Raw genomic sequence first — 27,653 nt, 5'->3', positions numbered from 1 at the left:
CTGGGGGACACTTACCAGAGACCGATGAGAATCGTGTTCCTTGGCTTTTTTGCATCTCCAATCTCATTGGGGTTTCCAGGGAGGCACCTAAGCTCAGCAGAATTGTCCCTGCATGGAAGATCAGTTGTAAAAGGAGACTTTATAACACTTAATGCAAGCACCTTACAAACTGCCTTCTCCTTAATGCTCTGAGTGCCTAGGATCCTGGGGGAGGGAGGGAGTGGGGATGACCCAGTGGCTTTACCAGTGAATAAGAGCTAGAGAGAATTTGAAGTAAGAACCAGCCTGAACTTCCACCTGAAACAAAATCCTGGACCTGTTATAAATTTGAAAAAAATTGATAATTCGCACCTCCCTGTTCTGCCATTATCTGTTTTGTTTTCCACTGGTCTCTGTACTTGCTAGCTGCAGCTCAGGTTGGAAGTGAGTGGCCAAAATACTAAACAGTGGTTCATCCTTGAAATCTTGTGAGATTTTAAGCTCAATCACTCAACTCCAACGGTTGTAATGAATCGGTAGACTTCAGTGTCAGCCATACTGCAGCCACTAGAGAGCAGTTTTGTCACATGTGAGCATGGCTAATATTTCATCCCCCGGCCACTGTGTTACAATGCATGGCTGATTTATAGATAAAGGCTGGATAAGCATTCAGACTCTGTTACTGTCTGACTAGTATATATGTGCCACCACTGCCATATACACTTCTGAAGTGTATGAGACAGCAGCCTTCAGAGGATACAAGCCATGCTGCTACTTCAGCTCACAGGGATTCCTTGTCAGCTCCGGTGGAAGACACTTAGTTTTCAGTACCTGTTCCCGATGGTACATGCATGCAGTAGAGCTGATGACCGTAATGTCTCTGTATGCAGCCACGGATTGTAGCTAGCATAAATGCTCCTTCTTTGTCTTGTCTTGTATTTGTGAACACGTAGTTTTGCTAGTTAAGTGCTTTGAGGAAGCAGCACGTTACCAATTTTGAATCTTTACTGAGATGTTAAAAGTGATGGATGAATCTAATTTAAATCTCCCCAGAGCTGACTTCTTGTTCTCCAAACTCCATGTAGCTTGTCTTTATCATCACATAGGAGAGGGCTGATGTTTCACTTTACTTTATCGCCCCTTCCAGTTCAACCAGAATATTAGCAGTCTGCCCTGTTTAGACCCCGACCAAGCTTGAATTTCATCTTGTTCTGATGTATTTTTTAAAGCTGTGCTTCATTCCCATTTCAGTGTTACCCTGGGGAAACGGCTTTTGATGATATAATGCTAGGAGAAGCTGAATTTGTTCTCTAGGCACCGCATCAGAGCAAGATAAATATACATATTTTACTTTGGAGACTGAGAAATAAAGAGTAAAACACCTCTAATCTACATAGCTTAAAAACACGAGGCAGAGTAAAAGCAGAGTTCTTCTCAAGTAGTTGTGGATGTGTATTCTGCTCTAGCTGAATCGGAGTGGAAAGCATATCTGCAACCGCATCTCGAAGACCAACGGTTACAGAATTGGTAAGTAACCGTTTTGTGTTGGTTTTTTTCATATTGATGGCTGTTGAGCCAGTCCAATTTGCATATTACTTTATTTTTTGGTGTGTCCAACATTCTCTTTCCCTGGTGCAGTTCTGACACTGGGGATCGGGCTGGGGGCCGTGTCTTTCTCTTATACTCAGATCTGTTTTCCCCATTTTGTACTTCAGGGAAATGAAGCTGTAGGTTTCCGATCTCCTACTGCTTGGCCCTGCCTAAAGTCTCAACTCTGTCTCATTTCTCTTTTCCCTCTCCTCCTCCTCCTCCTCGCCCCATGGAGTATTCTTCCCTGACACACGGGTGTCTGATCCTCCTCGTATTAAATTAAGTTTCAAAACTCACATTGGCTTCAGGTGAGAGTGGAATCTTCCCTCAAATGGCTGTCATTAGGCACCAGTAAGCAAGGCAGTGCTTCTTCTTGGGCCATCATCCTAGTCAGTATGAGGTCATCAGTGGTACAGCACAGCCATGACTAGGCTGTATTCCCAACCCTGAGTGGCAGTGGGCAGGGAGAGAGATCCTCAGGGGATGGGAAGGACATTGCAACAGGATGTCATATGAGTCCCCTTTTTAACCTTAGCAAAGCTTAGCTGCTGCTTCAAGTGCTTGCACATGTCCGTTCTGCGTTAGGGGTGTGCACACCCCGCATATGCAGTCTCCAGAAGTTTTCCGCTCAGTGGTACCTGTTGGATGAGCTCTAGTGCCTTCTGGTGCCACATGCTTATGGCGCGATATAAGGGGACCAGCAACCCCACACTCTCTCAGTTCCTTCTTACTGACCTGGAACTGCTCCTTCTGCTTTGGCAGGCAATTCCCAGTGGTTCTCGCTGTTTCTCCATCCCTTTCTTTTCCCTTGCAGTAGGAAACCATTTACTAGAGCTACCTACCTTGCCAAGTGGAAATGTTTCTCCATTTGGTCACCCAGTCAAGGCCTCTTATCCGCTAGGTCACCACTCCAGACTATTCTGGAGTATCTACTTCATCTGAAACAGCAAGGCCTAGCTATCTCATCGATTGACGTGCACCTAGTGACCAATTCAGCCTTCCACCCTCCAGGGGATGGTCAGTTCGTTTTTTCACAAGAAATGGCCATTTGCTTCCTCAAGGGCTTAGAAGGGCTATACCTACAGATCCTGGAACCCATTTCCCCCATGGGACTTCAACCTCTGGCATCATGCCCGCTGCCTTGCTTTTCTGGTAGGGATTACCTAGGCCAAGAGGGTTTCAGAAATCAGTGCCCTTACATCAGGACCCCTCCTGTGGTGTTCTTTAAGGACAAGGTACAACTTCGCCCCCCCCATGTTCTTCCCAAAGGTGGTTTTGCAGTTTCATAGTAAGCAGGCTATTTTCCTGCCAGTTTTCTTCCCAAAACCACACAAGAATAGGGATAGGGTGACCAGATTTTTGGGTCTTATATAGGCTCCTATTACTCTCCACCCCTTTTCCCAATTTTTCAAATTTGCTGTCTGGTCACCCTAAATAGGGAAGAGCAGTGTTTCCACATACTGGATGTTAGGCATGCCCTAGCTTTCTATATAGAAAGGGTCAAGCTGTTCTGTAAATCCACACTGCTCTTTGTGGCAGTAGCAGATAGGATGAAAGGCCAACCTGTTTTGGCTCAGAGAATTTCATCCTGGATCACTTCCTGAATTTGCGCGTGCTGTGAGCAGATGGGTGTCACGCCACCTGCCGTTCTACAAGACTACAGACTTCCTCAGCAGCGTTCTGGGCAGGTCCCAATCCAGAACATTTGCAGAGTGGTGACCTGGTCGTCAGTGCATACTTTTTCTTCCCACTATGCCATCACCCAGCAAACTAGGGATGATGCAGGATTTGGTAGGGGAGTGTTGCAATCCGCATGTTCATGAACTCTGAGACCACCTCCTAGGGTATTGCTTGGGAGGCACCGAATGTGGAATGGACATGTGCAAGCACTTGAAGCAGAAAAGAGAGTTTTTAACTTTCTGTAACTGTTGTTCTTCGGGATGTATTGCTCATGTCCATTCCATGACCCACCCTCCTACCCCTTTGTTGGAGTTAGCCGGCAAGAAGGAACTGAGAATGTGCGCGGTCGGACAGTCTCCTTATACGGCATCATGAGTGCGTGGCACCAGAGGGTGTTAGAGTAGACTCAGTGGGCACCACTGAAGGAAAAAATTTTCAGCAACTGTACATAGGGTGCGCGCACACCTCACATGGAATGGACATGTGCAATGCACCTTGCAGAACAACAGTTACAGAAAGGTTAGTAACAGTCTTTGAGAGGTGAGAGAGCCTGGCTTTTGTGAAGCTTTTCAGTAATAACATGCCAAATGCAAACTAGAACACAATGCAAATAGGTATCAATAAAATTCTAAGGAACTCCCAAAGCCAACGTGTTTTATATCCATTCTCTCTCCTAATACAGTGCTCTCTCCTTCTGTTTGCTGATGTCTGCCCCACAGCCACTCATCCGCCCGCTCTCTGCTGGAATTTTTTGTTGCGTTCTTGAGCTAGCGGTTACTATGTTCTTGCATCAGTTAGCAAAGAAGTTTTAGCTCCTTTGTGAGACAAATGAATTATTGCAGTGTCATAGCACCGGTCCCTTTGCCCTCTTTTGGGTAATAGTAGGTATTCGTAGCATTTACACTTTGTAGGGTGCTGGGCTTCACAAAACCAGTTAGGAACGAACTCGCTGCCAAAATGGGACAGCCAGTGCCCAGCAAAGGAGAAGAAATAAGGCAAGCAGGTCCCAGCTGTAGGCTGCCTATAAGAATCTGCATTTGTTGTGAGTGAAAACAGCTCTTCTGCTTGGTGATATTAGAATAGAGGGGTAGCTAGTTGTCAAGATTACTGAGCAGAAACATTTGCCTACCTCAGCTATGTGACTAGAATTGAGAGGCATCTCCATGTTTGAGACAAATACCAATATCACACCAGCATACGGAGTATTGTATACTACACAGATCTTTCCTTGTCTTCAGCTGGTATCTTGGTACCTCCGATACCAAGGTAAGGGACACCAGCTAAGTACCCAGTCAGATCTGTGAACCTGCCCAGGGCACTAGGTGTGCAGGGCAGTGTTACTTCAGTTCCCTGTAACAATAATTGGCTGACTATCTATATAAATGAGGGTGTCAGACAATGGCCTGACTTCGTTCTTGTTGTCCTATCGGAATGGTTATGTGAAAGGTGCACTTTTTTAAAAGGCATAGTGCTGCAAAATGCATCATTGATTGTTCTCATCCTTTCACTATATTTTCAGAACATGAAAGACTAAACCTCTTGGTGAGGCGTTCAGTGAACTGGGAGTGAGATGCTATCACGGAGTCACCGGGCAATGCTCTGGAACTGCTCCCCACGAAGCCAGGCAGGACTTTGGGGAGCCTCCCCTCCCTTGGAGCAGACTTGTTCAGGGCAAGAAGCTCACACGGCTTCACCTCCTGGGTCTCTCCTTGGAGCATTCAGCATCCTCTGCCCCTCCGTGCACTTCCCACAGCGAGCCTGCCCCAGCGGGGTCCTGGGGAAGCCGCTGGGTCCTGCACCCCCACTTTGCAGTCAGACATGACTCTTAGCCAGCCAGTAAAACAGAGGTTTATTCGATGGCAGGAACAGGATCTAAAACAGAGCTTGTAGGTACAGCGAACCGGACCCCTCGGCCGGGTCCATTCTGGGGGGCAGTGAGCCAGACCCCCCACGTCTGCACTTCACTCCTCGACCCCAGCCAGCTCCAGACTCACCACCCCTCCCAGTCCCTCCTCTCTGCTCAGCTCCTTTCCCGGGCCAGGAGGTCACCTGATCCCTTTGTCTCCAAAACCTTCAGCTGGCACCTTTGAAGGGGAGGGGCCCAGGCCATCAGTTGCTAGGAGACAGAGTGCCAGGCATTTAGGTGCACTGGCCCTTTGCTCTGCCAGATACTTAAGAACTGCCATGGGGACACTGAGGCACCAACACAGTATTCAGAGCAAACATTAAGAACATTCCTAGTTCGTCACAGATGCCAACTGCAGCATAGAAGAGAGAAAAGATTATAGGCTCTGAGCTCATTGTGCTTTACAAAAGGCCATTTTACATCATACAATGCCCAGAGGGGGGGAAAAGAAATAATTTTATTCTAATATTAAAAAGTGGCAGTGAACTTTCTAGGAAAGGCTTTAGTTATACCTGGGAATATCCATTCTGGATGTTCGTTAGCAGCAACTTCAGCTAAATCTAATTTTCAAAGGGAGTCCTTAACTGATCTAAACTACAATGATTTTTAACCATTTTATATAAAAATCAATATTACTGCCCAATTAAGGGTTCAACTTGTAGATCTGTAGGGGGTTGGGCAAGGAAGCTCACCTTGCATCCTTACAGTATTTCTAGTCCTGGAATATCCAGTTTAGAAATCATGATTGAAACGGGCAGATCTTGATAACAGCATGTTTTGAAATCCTTCATGAGCTCTTAGTTGATTCTTATCCATTAGAGTTAAAACATTTTGTGTGTCTCTGCCTCCCGTATGAAATTATTCCCGAATCTTGAAGGAGAGAGTTGACCCAACACATACACTCATTTCCATCTTCATTTTACTCCCAGGCCATTCTGTCCATTTAAAAACTTCTCATGCATTTTTCTTCTACTGCCCTAACAACCTTTCTTAGCTAGGTCTTAAACATCCATCATACCTCCAGGTTGCACCTCTCATCTGGAGTCATGGGGCCCCTTAAAGCTCTCTGGGAATCCCAACCCCTCTTCAGCTGGTAGATTCTTATTCAGGATCACACCGATACTAGACACATCTTTAAGGGGTCCCTTTCAACCAACAAATGGTTATCTGAGCCACTCAGTATATCAGTTCTTTCTACGTGTGCTGCCTCCTCTCTCCTGTTGTGGTTGGGTTAAAGAGTCATTGAATGGTGCAGAAATTAGTTGAAGAAAAACATGTGAGTTCATTAAGGTGATGAGATTAATTTAACTGAGTGTAATTAAACAGCATGAACAAGAGACAGGTAATTCCAGTTCCCTCTGGTTTCACAGAAACTCCACCCCTTTAAGTCTCCAAAGCAGGTCATGGAGTAGCAAAACATTCTGCCAAGGGGACAAAATGATGCATCAGGTGACCATAACAAACTTTCATTGGCTGATCATACCCAAAGGGCAAGAGGGTATTTAACTCTTTCATGAGCATTGCATAGACTGTATTTCCCATGTTCATTTCCAGTCCTAATGGACTCGAGTAGTTCTTCCGTATTTCCAGACGACCTTCTGGAGTTTTATTATCCTCTAAAGTCTCCATTCCTTAAAGCACTTCAGCATTAGAGTCCTGGCAAAGACATCTCTCCGCTCCCTACCTCATGCTGTGCCTCTCCAGCGAGCATTCCAGTCATATTTCACTTTCTTCCTGTAGAAGATGATGAAGTCATCATCTTTGCATTGCCTCTTATTCCTGACTTGTTCGGAGTGTCATGGCATAGAGGTTGCTAACGAGCACCGTTTCCTTTTTGGTGAGTTGAGAGATTATTCTTATTGCTAACTTTACGGGCGTGCATTCAGATTTTGTGCCTCCCTTTCTTGTTTGAAGTCAGAACAGTTTCGTATCAGAAAGTCCAAGCAAGAACTTGCTGGAAGCCTCTGCTTGTCGGTTAGTAATTCCAGTTTTTCCTTTGTTCTTACGGTCTGCCTCTTCCATCGGCTGGCTCCTGGAACCTTGTTCAGTATGAATTATATGGGGCTTTCAGGGAAGTGAATTGAGAATGTTACACTTGAGCAAGTAGCAGTAGTCAGTAAATTTCATTCCTAACAGTGAGAGTAATTCTGATGACCTCTTCTTGGGCTAGTTGTGACCTACAGGAACAGGTGATGCTACTGTAAAATAAGACTTGTCAAGTGGAAAGTGAACAGTATTAATATTGGTGCCATGTGTTACATGTGCTGTTTTGGTTTGAGAGTATCTGGGTAATTTGAATTACAGTTAAGAAAGCAACTGTCTTGAATGGGCTGAGCTTGAACCTGGGACCCCAGAGCTGCTGACACAGTCAGTTCTGCTGTTGACTTCCTGTAAGCCTTGGGGAAATCGCTTACCTGCTGCATGGTTTGTTCTCCATCTGAAAATTGGGGATATAAAAAGTGTGATGAGGATTAGTTAATGTCCTAATTCAAACACCAGGGATTAGTTAACAAATCAAATCCATTTGTTACAGTCTAGAAATAATCTTCAGAGGTAGGCACGTGCCTGACGATCCTAAATTAATTAATGTTTATGAAGTGCTAAGTAATTTTTTAAAATTATTATTATATTAATTAACATCATCCTAATACTGTCAGTAGTAAACTTGGCTTGACAGTAAATGTTCCTACCTCCACTGCTTAAAAAAGTTTCATACACGGGGGAAGCAGATCATTTTCTTTATATATATATATATTTAATAATCTGGGATAAATGTTTTCCAGTCATTTTTTTAATAAATTTTAAGGAAGTTTAGTTTTATTTTAGATTAGCTTCCCTGACAGTGTTGCAAAGCCAAGCACATCACAGCCTTGTGCTAATGGAGAATGTAGGAGAACCAGAAAGTTTTGTCTATTTATATCTGCCTTAACTGAGAGTTGACAGAATAGGTTTATGACCAGATGTCACAGGTGGACGGAGAGGGAGGTGAGAGAGAAGGGAGTGTAAGGTGACAGCAAAAGGAGCATGTTTTTGCATAAGATGCAGTAGAAGTGAAACTGATGATGAGTCAAGTAGTCTAGCTATCACCGTTTGAGCTGAGAAACAAGCAGTAAAAAGAAGGCAGGCCATCAGTGGTGAAAAGGAAATTAAATGAATAATCTCAAGTGGGATAGCAACAAAATTCACTTTCGCCCCTGTGATTTTTATCCCTTTTCTGATACATCTAAGGGGTTTTAAGGGAATAGCAATGCTGTTTGTTTGTTAGGTCTGACCAAACTTCCCAAGAGCAAGTGCAAAAAATCTGCTTGCTGCTCATTCACATGCTTCCCAGCCTCTTTAATCTGGATAGTCCAAGGAAGGTTGGTGAAAACATGAGTGAACACGAAAGCCATTGCTTTCTTTGCTATCCATGTCTGCCCACTGGCATCTCTGCTCTATGATAATGTGGCTTTACCCATTACACGTAGGGAATCGTCTTTCAGATCCAGTTTGCCTGCACATATAATCCTCCTTTGTAGACTGTTACTTCAGTGATTTCTCAGGCCATGCGTGTCATAAAGGAGAGATTTGGAGGTTTTAAGTTAATAACATGCTGAACACTTTTGGACAGCAAATAGTGTCCCAAGATACTGTGTGTCTAATCCCCCAAATCACCTCAGATCTAGAGCCAATAAATGGTCAAATGAAGGTATAATCCAAGTATTTCTACGAGCTGAAGGATGATATCCAACTTACATAGAAACTCAGTAGCTGGTGAGGAGCGGGTGGCATTTGATAATACTAAGTACTTCTGTAAATGTCACTCCAGTTAGCTGCCTGTAATAACACACACCTCTTCCACAGAATCTTTCATTTTAGGACCTAAAACGATTTACAGACTTTAATTAATGAAGCCTCATAACATTGCTCTGAGATGGGCAAGTAGTAAGCCTGTTTCACAGACTGGGAACCTGAGCAACAGAGTGCTTAAAGGTCCAGGGTTACCCCGTGAGTCTGTGACAGAGCTGAGACTAGGACCCAAGAGTCCTCCTTTGTCTTGTGTGCTTCACTCCTACAGAAAGGAATAACAGAACTGCTTCCCACCCACCCCCTCACAAGTCAAGTCACTAGTACCCAGGCCATCCCTAAGGGCTATTCCATTTCAAGATGGGCAGACACAATAGAAGGAACTTTCAGTAGAAGTAACAAGGAGAGTGGTAAAGTCAAAGATGGACTCTGGCCTCCTAGAGCCTGCCTGTCTACGTCGTACACAGGGAGGCAAATATAACCATGCACTTTGTATGGACAGGTGCTGGTGACAGTGGCTCATTCATGGGTAGATGGAATATCCCTGCCAAACACCATGGTCTGGGTGGGTAAGAAACACGCAAGCCTTTCCTGATCCGTAGCCCTTGGGCTAGCACTGGGGATGGGAGAGGGGAAAGGGGCAAATCCAAACTGTCATTTGTTGTTCCTTTCTATCACATACAATTGGTTTGGCTGTAATCTTCTGACAGTAACAAGATCCTAATCTGTTGGCGGGGGGATCATCTCCTCCCAACAAAACCCCTCCCTCCCATTGCTGTATTTAGCCTCTTCACTGAGATCCAGGGGGTGCCCAACCCTTTGCATTTGCTGTGATACAAACAGTGCTCAGACTGCTTCAAAACTGGAAACTTGGCTGCAAATTTGAAATTGGAGCTGGAAAATAATGTGATTCTAACCCATCTGTATGTTTTGGTTCTGGGCTCAGATCAGAAGATGGAAGTGGTTTTGGATTGTATGCAACTGAAATCTTGGGGTAAGATCTTGTGAGAACAGCTCATAAGACTGCGGTGCAAACAAATCTGGCTCCAAACTCTAGTCCTTGTTTCAGCTTACTCCAGATCCAGACACAGTCTTCTTGGCCCATCTCTGATCTGCTTCCTTTGCTCCTCAGACTAAGAGTTCTGCCCTGTGCGTTTAGAAGATGAAGCAGTCGAGCTATAAAGAAAAAGGGAGACAATTGTGCAGCTTGATCTGAAAAGCCACCATGGTGCTAGTCAAAAGTGTTGTGACACTTACAAAGACCAACTCGTGCTATCCGTTTGAGCTGTAGGCTCTGGGGGTGTTTGGCTCTGCATTGGAATAGCAGCCCGAGGGGGAGAAGAAGGCAAGGGATTTCTTGCTGCTGTTTTCAATTTAGTCGTCCTGCTCTGTTCTCCAGCCATGTACATGAGAAGAATCATTAATCTGCCTGTTCATAGTTCTGATCATTAAAAATGCAAATCAGCCTCTTCATTTCCATGTCATCTTGAACCCGCTTTGGAAACCACTATAATCAAATGTCTTCTTTATGACAATCCAAAAAAGGAGTCTGATCAAAGGAATCATGTGAGAGCTTTCTTGCAAAAGGGGATAACACCAAAAGACTTGATTGCTTCCTTGAGAAGCAAGCGGCAGCATTCTGCAATGACGGCAGCTAGCTAATTGGAAGCCTTGGCTACAGATTCTGAGAGCAACGAATTAGCTGCTTCTGGGATTTTGCCTGGAGGCACAGGTTACATGGCCAAAGCTCAGGAGCTGCATATGGGCACCCACGCCAATGGAGATGTCACTTATCAGGCATTTTACCCAATTCAGGAGGGTAGACACAATCCGTCTCCCTGCAGTAGTTTAATATGCGGCTCAGCAAGCGCCTGCTGGAATTACGGCTGTTAGTCATTTCTCACGGATCCTAGTTGATGGCTGCCTATGGCAAAAGCAAGGAGAGGATCCTTGCTAAGGCTGAGCCCTTGCCAAGACCTGATTGCAGCAAATTGCAAATCACAGGTGTGGTAAAGGCTAAGAATTGGCAAACAAAGCACCTCTAAGTTACACTAGTTATTTTTCAGGCACATTTTTTTTCAGACATTCAAAAGTATAGGTTGTCTCAGCTTTAAATTTCTTTGCGTGCTAATTAGCAATGCCCTCCCCATAACACAGTATACCCTGTAATTTGCCTTTGCAGGAAGTACTTTTCTTTAAGCTACCTGTTGTTGTTCCCAACCATGGTCTCAGCAATGTCGTCATATTGGTGAGCAGACGTTGCTTGTGAAACATGGTATTAGAACAATATTCACAAATGTTTACGCACCATGATTAGTTTCTTTAGTCTATCTGATGTTGAGGGGTTGGGGGGGGGAGCTAGTTTTCTGTAGCGTTCTGAAATCTACTTGTTTCTGCATGGATCCGGTGTTCAGTAAACACCACAATAGCTCGTTGAGATCCTCTCCTCTTTCGAAAGTGGTGAAGCACTGGGGGTTTCTCCAGGCCAGTGATATTGATGAGCAGAGTCACACACAGGATGTTAAGTAGTTCTGTAACGATAATCAGGTTAACAGATGTTACAAGCCCCCCAGAGGACATGGATGAGTCAGAGCCCTGGGATTCCAGGGCCTAATAAAACAGGAAGTCTGAGCTTCCAGTTCAGCCTCCGCTCCCTTGCGCTATTCAGCACCCAATGGACCTTTATCTGAGAGGCACTGGGCAGTGTCATCTCTGCATGCATCCCACGAAGTGGGTATTCACCCACGAAAGCTCCTGCTCCAATGTGTCTGTTAGTCTATAAGGGGCCACGGGACTCTTCGCTGCTTTTACAGATCCAGACTAACACAGCGACCCCTCTGATATCTCTGCAATTGGAGGTGTGACTGTCACCTCGCCCGGGGGCAGCCTGGGAGCTCCCTGCTGTCCCCTGGCAGCTGGAGCACTGAGTAGATTTGAAGAGGAGGCTCTGTCCTGCTAGCGGTGCGACACCTGTCTGAATAGATGTGCAGAAGGGAGGGGAGTCCACTGTCCATGACGGAGACCGTGGAGTTGGGATGTTTGGGTTCTGTGCTCTGACTGCTTTACTGCAGGCTGCCTGTGTGATCTCAGGCAGGTTCCTTTTATGCTAGTTTCTTGATCTGTAAAATGGAGCTGATGTGTTGTGTCTCATGGGTTTCTCGCAAGGCTCCACTAATCAGACTGTCAGAGCGCTGCAAGATCTGCAGGTTAAAGAGAAGGGCAGATTAGGAATCAGCCCCGTCGTGTGGCATTCTGATAATATGGCCACTTCCCTGCATCTCACTGTGCTTTTGGGTTATGGATCGTGCATTTAACTGAAAAAACACATTTTTATACTAACTCAGTGCCCTAATCTGTAGCCTTCCCTCTGAGATTCCCCAAGCGCTTTATAGATCATTAATTTAGCCTCATCACTTCCTGCTTCTCCCCTCCCCCCCCATCCATATTTAACACATCAGGAGGTTTAGTGAGGCCAAGTAACTTTTTTTGTTCCCAGTCACAAAGCAAGTCACTGAAGGAAGTGGGAAGTTGTGATTTTCAGTTCTGTACTTTAGCCCAAAGCGCAGGCTTGCTTTCTGCCTTAGGAGTGTCAAAGCTGCATGTGCCTGCATCGCTGATTTGTATACAGTTTGTATTTAGCTGCTGTGCATTTCCTTTTGTTCCCATCCTGCAGATGGGTAAATGATGATGGCTCCGTCACAGGGCTGTTCTGGAGTTTAATGAACGTAGAGAAGGCACTTGGAGATCCTGAAATGGAAGGTTCTATAGGAAATGCCAATCGTTATAAGCAGAAAAGTCCTGCTGTTTAACTGTGCACCTTGGTGACTGAGAGAAATGAGTGGTTAGAATGGGCTTAAGTCAGCTCGTTTGCAAGTTTATCTCAAAGAAGAAACCTGCACCTGACGTGGCCTGCCTCCGTCCTTCTGCTGCTCTGGCATTGGGGGTGTGTTTTTAATTGTCCTTTGTCTTTTGTGCCCTTTGCAGAGTCCCCCCCAGAGAGGGCTGGGCAGCGGCGCAGCATGCCCAGCGGGGTCATGGAGAAAAATCCCAGCATGGAGCCCACCGCCACAACGCCATTCCGTGTCACGGTAAATGTCTTAATTACCTCTCTGGGGTTTGACCAAGAGGAGAGGGTATCTGTCGCTGTTCATGCTTAGAGATGAGAGGGCCGGGTATGGAAATCTTCGATTGCTTATTTTTACATAAAGATGCAGATGCTAGTAGCTACTATTAGAATACGCAGCTGTAAAGGCCTTCTCAGTAATCTTCTGAGATTTTAATTTAAACCGGGGACTGTCTTTAGATTTGTATGCTGTTTCCCAGTGACTTCCGTGGAAGTGCAGACTCTTGGCCTTGCCTTGAAGATCAGATCTGAGATCTTCATTTCCTCTGTTAGAATTTGCACAAAGGTATTTGTTACTGCTCCCCTCCTCGCCCCAACTGAGTCAGCTCTTCTCCATAACACTCGGTACGTTTCTTTTTTGTATGTGTTCTAAACAGATTGCATTATGTTCTGCCTACAGGATGGGCTTTCTGAAAGAATAATATAAAAGCCCAGTAATTACATGGGTCAGAAACACGCTCTGTTGACAAATAGGAGGAACAACAGTGGAAGCAAAATAAACTTTTAAAACTAGACCGTAATGATCCAAGAGAAGCTATTTTTTTTTTAAAGTATCCTCCTCCTGGCCCCATCTGTAGCTAATGAAATGGAGCATGTATGTTGGGGACTGCAGGATTCATAATCAATTGAGGGCACCAAGATCTTTGGAGTAACCTCCAATAGCAGTAATTTACGAGGAAAATCTCTTTGCAGCTCTCTGCAGAAGGTGTAAGCTTAAAGTGTAACTAGCTAGAGACTGATGCACCAGATCTGTACACTGTCCGAGGCACTTCAAGGGGCACACTTTCAGGAGTGGGGTGTGTATTGTGCCCAGATAATAAAGCAGCACACAGGCCTGTACTCTCGGAGCTGACTTGCACAGTAATGTTTATGCATTTTCGCTGTGTGCCCACACATACTCTACAGGATCGCACACTACTAGCACTCAGATTGTATGCGGGGGAAGGACATGGTAAGCCCAGATATGCAGAGCCAGAATTTCAAAGGAAGTACAATGGGTACAGTCTCAAAAATGCGAGCACAACGAGCTCACCTTCAGAAATCCCCGCTGATTCATAGCAATTATCTTTGAGAATTCCTGGAGGAGAAGTGAGGTCCTAGAGAACTGGAGAAGGATAAACATAATACCTCCCTTTAAGAAGGGGAATAAAGGGGACTCAGAGAATTATAGACTAATCAACCTAACTTCAATATCTGGAAAGATACTGGAACAAACTATGAAACAATCAGTTTGTAAGCACCAAGAGGATAATAAGGTTATAAAGAATAGCCAGCATGGATTTGTGAAGAACAAATCATGCCAACCCAACCTAATTTCGTTTGACAGGTTCCTGGCCAAGTGAATGGTAGGAAGCAGTAGATGTGAAATACCTTGATTTTTAGTCAGGCTTTTGATACGTTCCCTCATGACATTCTCATAAGCAAACTAGGGAAATGTGGTCTGGGTGAAACTACTATAAGATTGGGGGCACAACTGAGTGAAAGACCTTACTCAGGATAGTTACCAATGATTTGCTGTCAAACTGGGATGGCATAACTAGTGGATTCCTCAGGTGTCAATCCTGGGTCTAGTACTAATCGATATAATGGAATGGAGAGTATGCTTGTAAAAAAATTAGATGATGCTAAGCTAGGAGGAATTGCAAGCACTTTGGAGGACAAAATTAGAACTGAAAATTACCTCGACAAATTAGGGAATTGGTCTGAACTTAACAAGATGAAAGTCAATAAAGACAAGTACAAAGTACTTCACTTTCAAAGGCAAAAATCAAATGCACAACTACAAAATGGGGTATAGTTGGCCAGGTGATCATACTGCTGCAAAGGATCTGGTGTTTATAGTGGATCACAAATTAAATGAGTCAACAATGTGACGCAGTTGTAAAAACGGTCAAGATCTTGCTGGGGTATATTAACAGGTGTGTCATATGTAAGACACGGGTGATAATTGTCCCGTTCTATGTGACACAGTTTGGGCCTCTGCTGGAACACTGTGTCCAGTTCTGGCACCACACGTTAGGAAAGATGTGGATAACTTTTATTGCTCTCCTCTGCATTCTCCAATTGATCAGAGGTTTAGAAAACCTGACCTCTGAGGAAAGGTTTAAAATATGGGGAAGTTTAGTCTTGAGAAAAGACTGAGGGGAACCTGATGATATTCTTCCAATATGTTAAAGGCTGTTGTAAAGAGGATGCCCTTCAATTGTTCTCCATGTGCAGTGAAGGTAGGACAAGAAGTAATAGGCTTAACCTGCAACAGTGGAGATTTAGGTTATATATTAGGAAAAGCTTTCCAACTCTAAAGCTAGTTAAGCTCAGGAATAGGCTTCTAAAGAAAGTTATGGAACCTCCATCACTGGAGGCTTTGAAGAACAGGTTAGAATAACACCTGTCAGGGTGGTCTAGGTTTACTTGGTCCTGCCTCAGTGCAGGTGACTGGACTTCTTGAGGTCCCTTCCAGTCCTACATTTCTATGATTCTGTGCTGCACTGGTAGCTGTATGTCTAGGGAGTACATTTTGAACATGTGTGTCCTAGTTGTGTGAGCGCACGTGGACCTTTTTGGGTCTGCATACTCTAGAGTCATTATACATGTTAGTACATAAATATATGTGGCCACGTTCATCTGTACTGTGCTATTCATAAACTAATTACTCCTGGGAGTAAGACATGGTGATAAGAGCAGTGACCAGGAATCAGGAGAACTGGGTTCACTTTCTTAGCATTGCCACTGACTTGCTCTGTAACTTTTGGGCTAGTCCCTTAACCTCATTGTGTTAGGTCCTCTGACACTGAAATGAGAATAATGGGGGGAGAACAGTTGTAAAGCTCTTTTAAGATCCTCCTGTCAGATGACAGGCATTCGGTAAGGGAACAGGAGTATTCATGCATGTGTGCAATGTTGTGCATGTCTGCAAACTGCATAAGACACGGTGACGTGCATTATTTAGTTGTGTATTCACATACAGCAGTATCAAATACTCCAAAGCAATGCATGTTAACTCCAGTGGCACCATGAAGATCATTTATGTTTCATCTGTCTATAACTGAGTTCAGCTGCTGCAAATTCCTCAAGTTTATCAAACTTATAAAAAAATTTCCATTTACATGCATCTGCCAAAGTGGGTATTCACCCACGAAAGCTCATGCTCCAAAACGTCTGTTAGTCTATAAGGTGCCACAGGATTCTTTGCTGCTTTTAAAGATCCAGACTAGCACAGTTACCCCTCTGATACATTTACAAAGTATCTTTCTTCTAAATGGCCAAGAAAGCCTCAAAACAACAACAAAAAACTGAGATAAAGGTCCAGACTTCTAATATCAAATTTAAACTAATTGATTCTAATCTCTTTAGAGTTGTACTGCCTCAGCAACTGATCTGTACATAGTCCTGAATCCAGAGTGTAAAACCTCCTCCTCTCTGGAGGAGCTCACACAAATACAAGTCCTATATCTAAACCAGCCAATCATTTCTGTAGGTCATGAATACATTGGAACAAGTAAACAGAGCTAAAGGAATCTCAGGCTATGTCTCCACTGTACGTGGGAGGTGTGATTACAGCACCTGTAGACATACCTCAGCTAGCTTGGCTCTAACTAGATCAAAGCTAGCTTGAATAATAATAGCAGTGAAGCCGTGGAAGCACGGGTGTTGGCCACACAAGTATGAACCCAGGTCCTGGGAGGGTGGGGCTAGTAGATCAAAGCTAACTTGGATTTTTCTACGCTTGCTGCAATTCCTAGTTTGCAGCCTAAACGTAACCTTAGATACCAACTAACTTATGCCAGTGTTCTTAAAATCTGAAGCAAAATCAGTAACCATCAGGCTGCCCCATCTAAACTCTTTTTTTCTTGTGGGGGAAGTTCTCAGTTTGCTGAGCTGATCTCTTATTAGGAATAGAGCCTAATTTTGTCTGTTCTGATGCTGGACTTCTAAATAACTTTTTAGACTTTGGATATTGTGCAAAATGGCTTAACCATAAATCCCTGCAGCGCTGCAGAGGCCTCATAGGAAAGTCCTGGGGAAATTCAAAGAGGATTCTGCTGATTCCATATGCTGTGGTTCTCTTTCAATCTTTTATTGCTTGTCACACTGGAAGCAAACACAACCTTTTGTTGCTGCTCCTACTGCTTCTACCCCAGCTGAAGCCCTGATCCTTGATTTGTAGCACACATTGGGCGCAGTAAAGATAGCATATTGTCACACCAGGAAGATGAGCTCAGGTGAAGGGGGAATGAGCCCACTGGGAGCAGAACGCCTATGCAGAAATTCTGCTTCCATCTGCATGTCCTTACGCTCATGCTCATCGTCCTGCCCTTCAAGGCTCTGCATGACTCTGCCCCATCTACGGCTCTTCTTTTATCTTTTTCTACATGCCACTTCTCTCCATACGCTCCTCTGCATCCTCTCTGCTAATTACTCTCTTTGTCTTCATCTCTTTAGGCCACTTATTTTATCCCTTCCTTCTTTCAAATTATTTTTTTAAAACCTATTACTTGCAAAGCCACCTACATTATTTCCCTTGCCCACTGTATCCCTGCACTGTACTGCTGGCCTGCGTATCCTGGTTCTCTGGGGAAGTCATAAGCTCTTGGAATCCTGGACCTTGTCTTTTTGTGTGTTCTGTAAAGTACTGTTCTACATAATTAATGGAAAATAATGAGGGGTGTGAAATACTAAACAGGGTGTAGGATATTTGTTAGCATTTGCCGGGAGGCATGAGCGATTGTTAGCATCTGTGAAAATTATATGGTTAAAGGCACCGGGAGGGTGTGTTCCATACTTTATCAGTGTCTGTGTACAGAGAGATCGGCATCTGTGAAAACGCTCTCCCTGGAACTGGTTCTCCCTGAAGTAACTTTTGGTGTAAGTGATGTCCATCTTGCTTCCGTGCCACGAGGAGAACTAATTTCTTCTCAAAGACCTGCAAATCCATTCCCCTAATCATCCACCTTCGTGCTGGATGCAGGCTGCGCTGGCAGAAGGTTAGGCTGATTAATCAACTTGCTGAACCATCTCTGTGAACTCGGGGCATGTCCTGCAGAAGAAGGAAATAGCATTCCCAAGAAATGGGAAGACCAGCCAGATAACCAGGTTACTTCTTTCTTTCTTCATTTTTATTCTAGAGTTTTTAAAACTGCGTTGATGAGTTTTATGCGCTGGTACCTCCTCTGCACTAAGGAAGTTAAGGGAGAGAATCTGAATCCATTAGGATATTTGTAGCCGAACCCAGCAACCGCCTCTGTCAGCTTTGGTTTGATTTCAGCAGCTTTCTTTGGAATGGACATCATTAGGGTGGACATATTTACCAAGGGATGCTGCTACATGATTGATGATCATGTGGGTGCAAAAAGCTTCAGTGGCATGAGGACTTTACAAAGGATGGACATAGACTCATAGAGTGAACTTCCAGCCAGATCATTTTAAGGCCTTAGCTAGAGATCAATCTGTGTGGTGCTTGATCTGCAAAGATGCTATGTCCCTCTGGGTTTTGCCTTGATGATGTAGGAGAAATCTTTTCACTTATTCACAGTTGGTGGAAATGTATCTCTATCTCTTCTCTTTCTTGTTCAAATGGAGTGCATCTACTGTATGTTTCCAGAGGCATGATACCAGTCTTTAGCTGGTGCGATGGCCTGTGTGAGATGTGGTGGCTTGCTACCAAAACCAACCTGTGCTCCAAAATCCATTTGAAATTTTAAGAAGTGTAGTCAGGAAATACACCCTTGCTAGAGAGAGGTATGGCATTTTGTCTTCTGCATTACACAGTACGCTATCATCTAACTTCTGTTTCTTCTCAGCCCTCGGAATGTGACTTCCATTAATACGAATGATTTCATTACATGCATAGTTTTTATGGCTGCCCAGATTTTAGCAGATGTCAGACAGGAGAAATATATTCTGCCTCACCTTCCTTCATTAACCAGAAGAGGAGCATTAGCAGTCAGGTCACTCCTGCCACTGGGAATAGTAATTAGTGCTTTAGTTTAGTGGTAATGGGATTATTACTTTTCAGCCTGCTGCTGTAGGTTTTGATGTTGTAAGCTTTTCATATTTTACAACTGATTGTTCTTCCCTGACATCTCCATTCTTCTGCTCTGGAGTCTCCAAAGGCTCGATGGGCTCAGGAGCCTTTGAATTCAGAGACTTGAGCTTTGTTGCACTTTCTGTTGCTTGCATTCGTTTGCAACTCCGAGCGATGCAGAGTGGAAATGCCCCCTGCCAGCCTGCCTGAGAATGGAAGTGGTGGAGGCTCTGCTGTGGCTCTCGCAACATGTGGTGGTGAATTAAAGGCTGGGGGATGCTGGTTCGAGGCCTGGAAGTGCTGAGCACCCTCAGCTTCCATTGATGTTGGGACCTTTTGAAAATCAAGCCCGTAATGTCTCCTCCATGTGTCCAGTTTTTCCAACTATCTGAGAGAGAGAAAAAAACTAGCTGACCCAATAGATAATTTCCATCCCTGATTTTTATGCTTGTATGAGTCTGTGCATATACATCTGCAGCATCCAGAGTTAACTGCACCGAAAATCATAGCAGAATCCTGTTCTGTACAGTGACATTCTTCTTTTCACCTTATGTCAATATGATTTTAATAGAGCATCTCAAATGTGAAAAACCCTCTCACCCAGGACGATTCATATGCTGCAAAGTTCTTAATTTCCTTCTTTGTTACCCATCTCCCCAACACTGTGCTATGGGAGCAGAGTGCAATCTGATGCCATCTTATGAATCATGATCTGAAAGGCTTTGCCTTATCTAAGGGTCATTTGCTGCACATTGGTGTGTCCCTCATAACTAATGCAATTCCAAATCTGTCAGGGCAGATTTGTGCAGTGTAGGCTGTAGAGATGAGTACAAACCTCTCCCCCAGGACTGAGTTCCCAAAGGACATACAGTGTGTTAAAAATAGTCTTACTGCTCACATCTAGGAGACTGGAGCTCAGATTGCTATTAATGGCCAAGAGTCCCCTGAGTACTCCAATGAAGCCACTGAGGAATGTGGTCTACAGTGTCCTGATGATTGAAAGTGGCACGTGGTTACAGAAATAAGATCATAGAATTTGGTGCACTGGGTACACTCTTGAACCAAGTCCAGCATCCTGTCTCTGGCCAGCATCTGATTTGAAAAACAACCAACCATCATGTACAATACCCAGCCAATTATGCAGTGCTGTACATGGAGTTGGGGATTCCTTCTTGTCCCTTGCAGTGATTAGCTAATGCCCAGAAGTGTGAGATTTCATCACATCATCTCAGCATACAAAGGGTGAATCCAGGCCTCGCTGAAGTCACTGGAAGCTTTTTACATTATTTGACATGCTCAAGTACCCAAGGAGGTTACAGACTCTGATCACGCCCCCAGTTAGCTGAAGACAACTATGAAGTTGAATGGTTTTGATGAACCCTTCTCTGTTTAGTGTGTGCTTGCTGACAACAGGCTTCTCGGAGGAGGAATCATAACGAGCATGTCCACCATGAAAAGACCATCTAAGGACAGGTCTGTTGTGCTCACTTCCAGGTGCTTTTCTATCAACCAGTTGACAAATCAAAATAATAGGGGCCGAAAGGATTGGTCATTAGTCAGTCATAATTTCAAATCCAACCCAGCTTTGTAGTGACCAAGAGTTGTTCACATCTGATGACTGGTTGGTAGTGGGCAAGGGTCAATATTACAGAGCCCCCTGCCACAGTTGGCAGGAACTGGTGCTGCTTTTGGCAGCCCCAGCAAACTAGCCAAGGGAAGAAGAGAGACCGACTAGACTCCTCTCTCCTCCCTAGAGCTGGCACTTTGGACTCAGTGCTTAGACCACTTGCCTCCTGCCTGATAAGTCAAGCCTGCGGCTGCCTGCAATGTACCTGTTCTGTGGATAAAGAGAGGCCTAGGCCAAAGTCAAATTTTACTGCATAGAATCCAGAGAGCTCAGCGGGTGGAGGGTTTGACACTGAAACCTGCGTTATTGTTCAATAAACCAGCCAAGCAAAGGGCCTGGAACCTGAGGAACTCTACTCGAAACGAGATACTCACTCTCTGCATGCAGGGACATTGTGAGTGAGGGCAGAATAACAGTGTGTCAGAGTGTAATTACATCAATCCCATCTCATTAGGATACTGCCATCTATTGGTCACTTTTATTAGAGCTTGGTTTCATTAAATTCTCTCCCTGGCTGCCTACGTGTTCCTGGACAGGCAGGTGCACTGATGGGAGAAGGTCTGACCTGCTGAATAATTTCTGAAGCAGTGAGAGAGTGGGCCGAGGAATTGGAATGATTTCTCACTGTTCAGTGACTTTGTGCTGAGGCTCACTTTCCGACAGGGTAAATTAATAGGTCAGATGTGTAATCTGGGAAGCTTTCAAAAGGCGTTTGAAAGCAACTCCATTAAAGTACATATTCTGCTTTTCTGACTGGGCTAGGTGAAGGGTCCTCTCTCCTCTAGGTTGAATATCCCGCATCTCCATAGACACTCTCGCCCTGTGCCCTTCTCTACACTCCCCCAGCCCCCAAAACCCTGATGTTGGATTTAGGCTTCCCTCAGCATTCATTCACTGCGCTGTTCCCCCATTCAGAACTGTGCCTGACTGTGATTTTCTGATATGAAAAGTCTGACTTGGAGTCAGTTCTTGTAGACTCTGCGGAAAGGAAAAATATCGGGCAGAATCTTCCAGACAAAGTGCTGCTCCTAAATCACAAGCTCGAAGCCTCATCGGTTGTAGAAACCAAAATATTTAGTCTGCAGGCCAGGAGCTTGGCGGAACATCCATAGGGAGTGAAGAGGTTGGAAATGGACAGGGATCTCTTAGCAGAGCTCACTGGTGTTAGTGCAACTTGCGCTAATGACTGTGTGCTGACCAGTACTATCTCATTGTTTCCTTGTGCTCCCCATCTGCCTGTATCTATCCATTGTTGTTTTGTCCTACTTAGATTGCAAACCTTTGGGGGCAGGGGCAGTCTTTTTTGTTCTGTGTCTGTACAGTGCCAAACACAGTGGGGTCCTGGTCCGTGACTGGAGCTCCTACCTGCTACTGTAATACAAATAAATAACATTTAATTAATAATTTTAAAATCTGGGGTTGACTGAATGGGAACTCCAGTTACTCGAAAGATCCCCCTGGGAAGTTTTCCTGGATCCCCGTAGGAGCTGTTTGGAGAGAGCATTTGAGGAACTCTGCCCTAAGAGGACGCCTTGCTCTTCCCATTTTGAATTTCATTCAAAAAGCAGCTCTAGCAGTTCAAACTCTTTCTGTGTCACTCAGGTCCCTTTGCAATGAAGCAATTGTAGTCCCAGAGAAACCTCCCCAGGATTCCTGCTTTTTGACCTGTTCATATCTTTAACCTTTCTCTCTTTATGCTGATTGGGTCCAGTTGAGCTGGACATTCAGGAGCATCTGAAATGCAGTGTGGTAGGAGTAGTTTAACATTTTTCGTTCCTCCTAGCGGGTTTATAACCCCATGATAAATTAAATATTTCATTAAGTGCTAACGGCAGCGTTCCACTAAATAGAAAATCCTAGGGAGATGAAAGAAGCACTCTCTATCCTTCTCCTCCCTTGAACATAATCTTAAATGACAGGTCCTGATTCAAGCTGGCTGCTATTGACTAGATATTAAAGGATTTTTTAAAGTTTTTGCCAATGCATAATATACACTATTTGCCATTTAGTTTCTAATAATTTTTCTAAATGCACTCATGTAAATTATACTTTAATAGCTCAACTTTCTTTGGAGAATTTTTCTTCTGATATTATGAGGTGGGCTGACTAGAATGAACTGGCGCTTCCCTCTGCGTGAACACCCTATCTCTAATTGAAATGTAATTGTTTACTAAACCATTCGAAATAGAAGGGAAAATTACTATCATTTTGGTCTGTGGCTGCATACATTAGAGCACCCCTTTTACTGGGGATTGAATTTAAGGAGAATAGGAACATTATCACAGATGATATATAAACAGAAAGCTATTATCATTAAACTGTCAACTGCAACTGAATTTGGATAACGAGTGTTAGCAGCGGCAAGAAATTATATGTAAATTACTTTGAGGATTTATCTGTGGATTCAGTCACTGTTTTCTGGAATGGGACACGCTCTGAGGCTTTGGCTTTTGCGGCATCTTTGGGTTGGGAAACAAAAGTGAGGTCATCTTGATGACCATTTTTGGCCATTTAAGGTTCAAGTGGCACTGTTTTGCAAGAGTCAAGTGTGTTAACCTTGCTGTCTGAATCCTCCTTAGGTGATTATAACAATATTATACATTGCACTTAAATGGCATTTTTCATCACAGATTCTGCAAGCTGTCTACAGAGTGGATATGTATCATCAGCCACAATTTACAGTTGCGGAAACTGAGGCAGCGTGCAGTTAAATTAAGGAATTTGGCCAAGAAAAGTCAGGAATAGGTCTCTTGAATTTAATTTCCTTATGTCTAACCGCTAGTCTTAGCTGCTTCTAACTGTATCTCGCTTCTCTGAATTCCAGCTACAGTTTCTAGAGGATTTAGTATTCTTCTCAAGCTTAACACTGGCCTATGGAAATGAATGAGTGGAAAATCTGGCCTCCCAGTTGTTGTTCCCAGACCAGACGTGTCCTAGCTTCCTTCACCTCTCTTCTGGTGGCCAGTGACTTCAAACTTTCTGACTTGTTAATAAACTCTGAACTCTCCTCCTTATCTCTTGAAACCTACTCCATTCATATAAATCTGTAGGCATATTGCACAGCTACTGCTCATCTTGTGTTGTGTGTACTTTTACAATACACTGGTCAAATGCAAAAGTTAGGTTTTGTTTCAAAACTTACAAAAACTGATATTAAATAGAAGTTAAAACATTTTACTTATTTAATGCTGGCATTAGAGTCACAAAATGCAACAGACCACTCAAAGGACAGTTATTTTACTTTTATAATCTGTGGTGTAAGTAACAGGGAAATAATTTTATTTAAAAAATGCATCAGGTGATTGAATTGAATCTTGCCACGTACCTGTAAAATTCTAGAAAGTAAACCTTTGGTTTCTTGCAGCTCAGGGAGCACTGGCAACCAATGTGGTTCAGGGTATGTGGGACTGTCAGATTTCAGCACAGGGCTGCTGCTGAATCCACTGTGGATTTATTCTGTGCATCAAACAAGAGACAGCAATGACAGGATAAAAGACATTGTGTTATGACCTGTTTCACTGGCAGGATGTTGCAGGGCAGAGTATGGATGGTTTTTTTCTCTGTTTGAACAGAATGTGTTCCAGGGAGGTCTCATCGGGGCTTGCAGTTGTCCTAAGGAAGCTTTCACAGAAAGGAAGAGACCCTAGGGCTTATTGATGCAGCCAGCTTAATTCACACAACAGGGCCTATTTTTTTAAAGCATTAGTAACCCCCTGTTTAGGGGGGAGGGGAAGAGGAGATGTGTGTAGGCTGATTTGGGAATGACATCCCTGGAGACTGGCTTGTGGGGATTGGAAGTGGCCCAGCACAGTTAGCATCTAGTGGCTCTAGTGTCTGCATCAGATGAGTTAACAGTCTCGGGTCAGTGCCCCCTGGATAGGGATCCGCATCACATGCTAACAGACCTGTAGGCTCCCTTATTTATCTGCAGCTCTGGAAGCCTCAGCCCTGAGGCTAAGAGGAGGAAGGTCATACTAACCAATCTGCCTGCTCCCACCCACCAGGAGGGGTTGAAACCCATTGTGGAGGACAGCGTGTGACTCTTGGTTTGCTGCTTCCTCTGCTGTTTGGTCGATGGATGCACAGGCTTCAGTCACATTTCTATTTTTAATTTTTTTCTCACAGGTGATTTGGTTGTGTGAAATTGGCCCCTGGAAAGCGTTGTGTGTGTGTGTATTTTTTTTTTTTTTTTTTTTTTTTTTTTTTTTTTACTGGTTTGTACTTTATTTTGTTTGACTGTCACAAATGGAATCAAAGCAATCATTCTCAATCTGACCTATGAGTCCTCATCCTCAAAGGAAACCTGCACAACACTTTCAAAAGACAAGCCCGGGAGCTTAAAAACAGAACTCTGCTAGACACTAACAATCATGATCTTAAAAGACACTGAGTTTAGGAACCCACTAGCCCCCTCTTTTTGTCCTGTGACTGCAGAGGTGTTAACGGTCCACTCTACCTTGAATGGCCCCTTACAATATGTGCTGACTACTTATGTGGAACAATCTGTTCCACCTTGGATTTTGCTGTGACTCTAGGAATTCCTTTCTCAGACCTGCCGCTCGCACCAACAGAAGTTGGTCCAATAAAAGATATAACTTACCCCCTCCCCTTTTCTCTCTGTGTAATCTAGTCATGTTCACTTGTACCTCAGCACCACTGATTTTTAGTTCTGTGATCAATTCCTCTTTATCTGTCAAGACGAGGTCTCATATAGCTTTCCCCTGTGTTGAATGCATCACTGTTTGAGTTTGGAAATTGTCATCTATAATGTTAAGAAATCCCAAGGATGTCTGAATACTGACAGCATGAGACCTGCCGCATGTGTCATGCAGACTGAGTCCCCCCCATGATTACCCAGCTTTTCCCCCCTACACATTATAGATATTCATTGAAGACACTCATCATCCTGTTCCCTCATGTGATTTGGTGGTCTGTAGCAGACACCGACAGCTGCCCCATCTTGTGCTTTTTTTTCTATTGTTCCATGATTTAATGTATGACTTTGATCCGTCTATTACATCCCCTGTCCTTCTTAGATGGATTATTCAGTGCAAATCGGAGGTGTGTGGACCGAGAGACTTTGGCTGGGCAGCAGCCCCATGTCTGCAGAAGTTTGAGCTTTTGGGACTGCAGCAAAAGACCCATGACATGGATGTGGCTGATCCAGGCCAGTGGGGCTATAAAACCGCAGGGTAGATGGCTCAGGCTTAGGCTCAGGCTCAGGCTACAGCCTAGGCTCTGAAACCCTGCAAGGCAGGAAGGTCTCAGATTCCTGGCTGTGGCCTGAACCCAAACATCTTCACTACTGTTTTTAGCCCCACAGCCCAAGCCCAAAAGCCTGGATCAGCTGACCTTTGTGTGGGCGAACCTCTGTGGTTGAACGTTTTGCCTTCTGCAGGGAGATCAAGGCTGGAATCCATCAGTAGAGTGGTGGCCTCCACTCTGCTCTCTCCTGGAAAGACATGGGCTATGGGCAGATGCCGGGGAGAGGATCTTGTGCTGCTCCAATGACATTTTTTTCCATCCTCCTTCAGACATCTCCCCTCCCTCACCCCCTTGTCAAAACCATTGCAGCCATGCCAGAAATACCAGCTGTTCCTGATAAACTACCTTTCAATGAAAAGAGTCCATGGGGAGAGTAATTCAAAGTTAGGGTATACATAGGGCTAATAGGAAATGTTAATTCATATTTCACTCTTTTTTGATCAGTGTGTATTGAATCATAATTCACAATAATATTATTTGGCATTTCTGTGGCACCTTTCATCCAAGGCTCTCACAATGCCTTGCAAGCATGAATGCATTCAGCCTTACAACCCCAATGCGATTGTTTAAACAAAGTTTTATGTATTTTACAGATGGGAAACTGAGGCACAGAGACTTCCCCAAGGTCATGCAAACTGTCTGTGGAAGAGCTGGGACTTGATATCAAGGCTTTCAGATGCTTGTTTTAACCAGGAGAACTAATTTACACAGTGATTTGAAAATTAATTAATGGGAAAAAATCTCTCAGATAATAGGATTTTTTTTCTTTTGAAAAGTTTTTTTTTAATTTTTGTGGTGGTTCTCAGTATATTATACACTTCATTTGTATCTGGTCTGATATTTGTTTGGACTTCCAACACTACAAGGGATGGTTAAATCCCCTCCAAACCATACCAAACTCCTCCCACAAATACCATTTCATTGACATGTTTTTAAATGCCATAACAATCATTTTTCATATCAGTTTTTTAAATATGTTGTTTCATTTCCAAACTTTAATTTAAATAGAAATGGTTTTGTCATATTTTTGTTTGTGTTTGTTCATTTGCTTAAGTTCGAATGTAAAGGTTTCATTTTTCTGTGTTGGTAGGATTTTACACTTCCCCTGCAGTGCTGGAAACCCAAAAGCCACCACATTAGGCAATGCATGAGAACCTGAAAATGTAGTGGACCAGGCTAGTTACATTTCTCTAAGATAAATGAAGTACAAAAAGTAAACAAATAGCATGAATGTTCATTTCTTTAAACTGAAAGCATTTGAATATCATATAATATAAACTTGATATTGTCCCTTTACCAATAACCAAGAAATAAAGTTAAAGAATTAGTCTTCAGAAAAAATCAGCAATACAATAAGTCATCCACTTCCTCAGCAATATTTTATAGCAGGGACATGCTTTCTGAAGACCTCTTTGAAGTCCTGTTGGATGGATTCAGTAACTTGTGACCTGGCAGCTTAAATGTCCCATTTAAAAAGAAGACCTTAATCTCTGAACTTTTTCCATTAGGAAATAGTTTATTTTTTCCTCCCATTCCTATTAGTCAGGGCATAGGTAGAAATGCCTTCTTTGCTACAGCAGTCATTGGTAGTTCTGGCTGAGAACACTGCTTGCCTATACTTTTCATGCTGAATCTAAAGATGATGCCTACTGCCTACCTAAATTCTAAAATT

General features: G+C 43.8%; 1 protein-coding gene across 5 annotated transcripts in view; it reads left to right on the top strand.

The window, feature by feature from the left end:
- Positions 1–27,653, top strand: part of DAB2IP (DAB2 interacting protein) — a 314,157-nt gene that overhangs the window by 82,891 nt on the left and 203,613 nt on the right. For all 5 annotated transcript variants that reach the window (XR_007770036.1, XM_050926821.1, XM_050926822.1 and 2 more), the window contains exon 2: positions 12,926–13,029. Coding sequence is in view for 4 of the 5 variants with exons in the window: in XM_050926819.1 (XP_050782776.1) it covers positions 12,926–13,029 (104 nt within the window). In the remaining variant the exon portion in view is untranslated. The remainder of the gene's footprint in view (positions 1–12,925; positions 13,030–27,653) is intronic.

This window comes from Gopherus flavomarginatus, chromosome 17, assembly GCF_025201925.1.
Source record: "Gopherus flavomarginatus isolate rGopFla2 chromosome 17, rGopFla2.mat.asm, whole genome shotgun sequence".
NCBI lineage: Eukaryota > Metazoa > Chordata > Testudines > Testudinidae > Gopherus > Gopherus flavomarginatus.
This window is presented reverse-complemented; position numbering and strand designations above follow the sequence as displayed.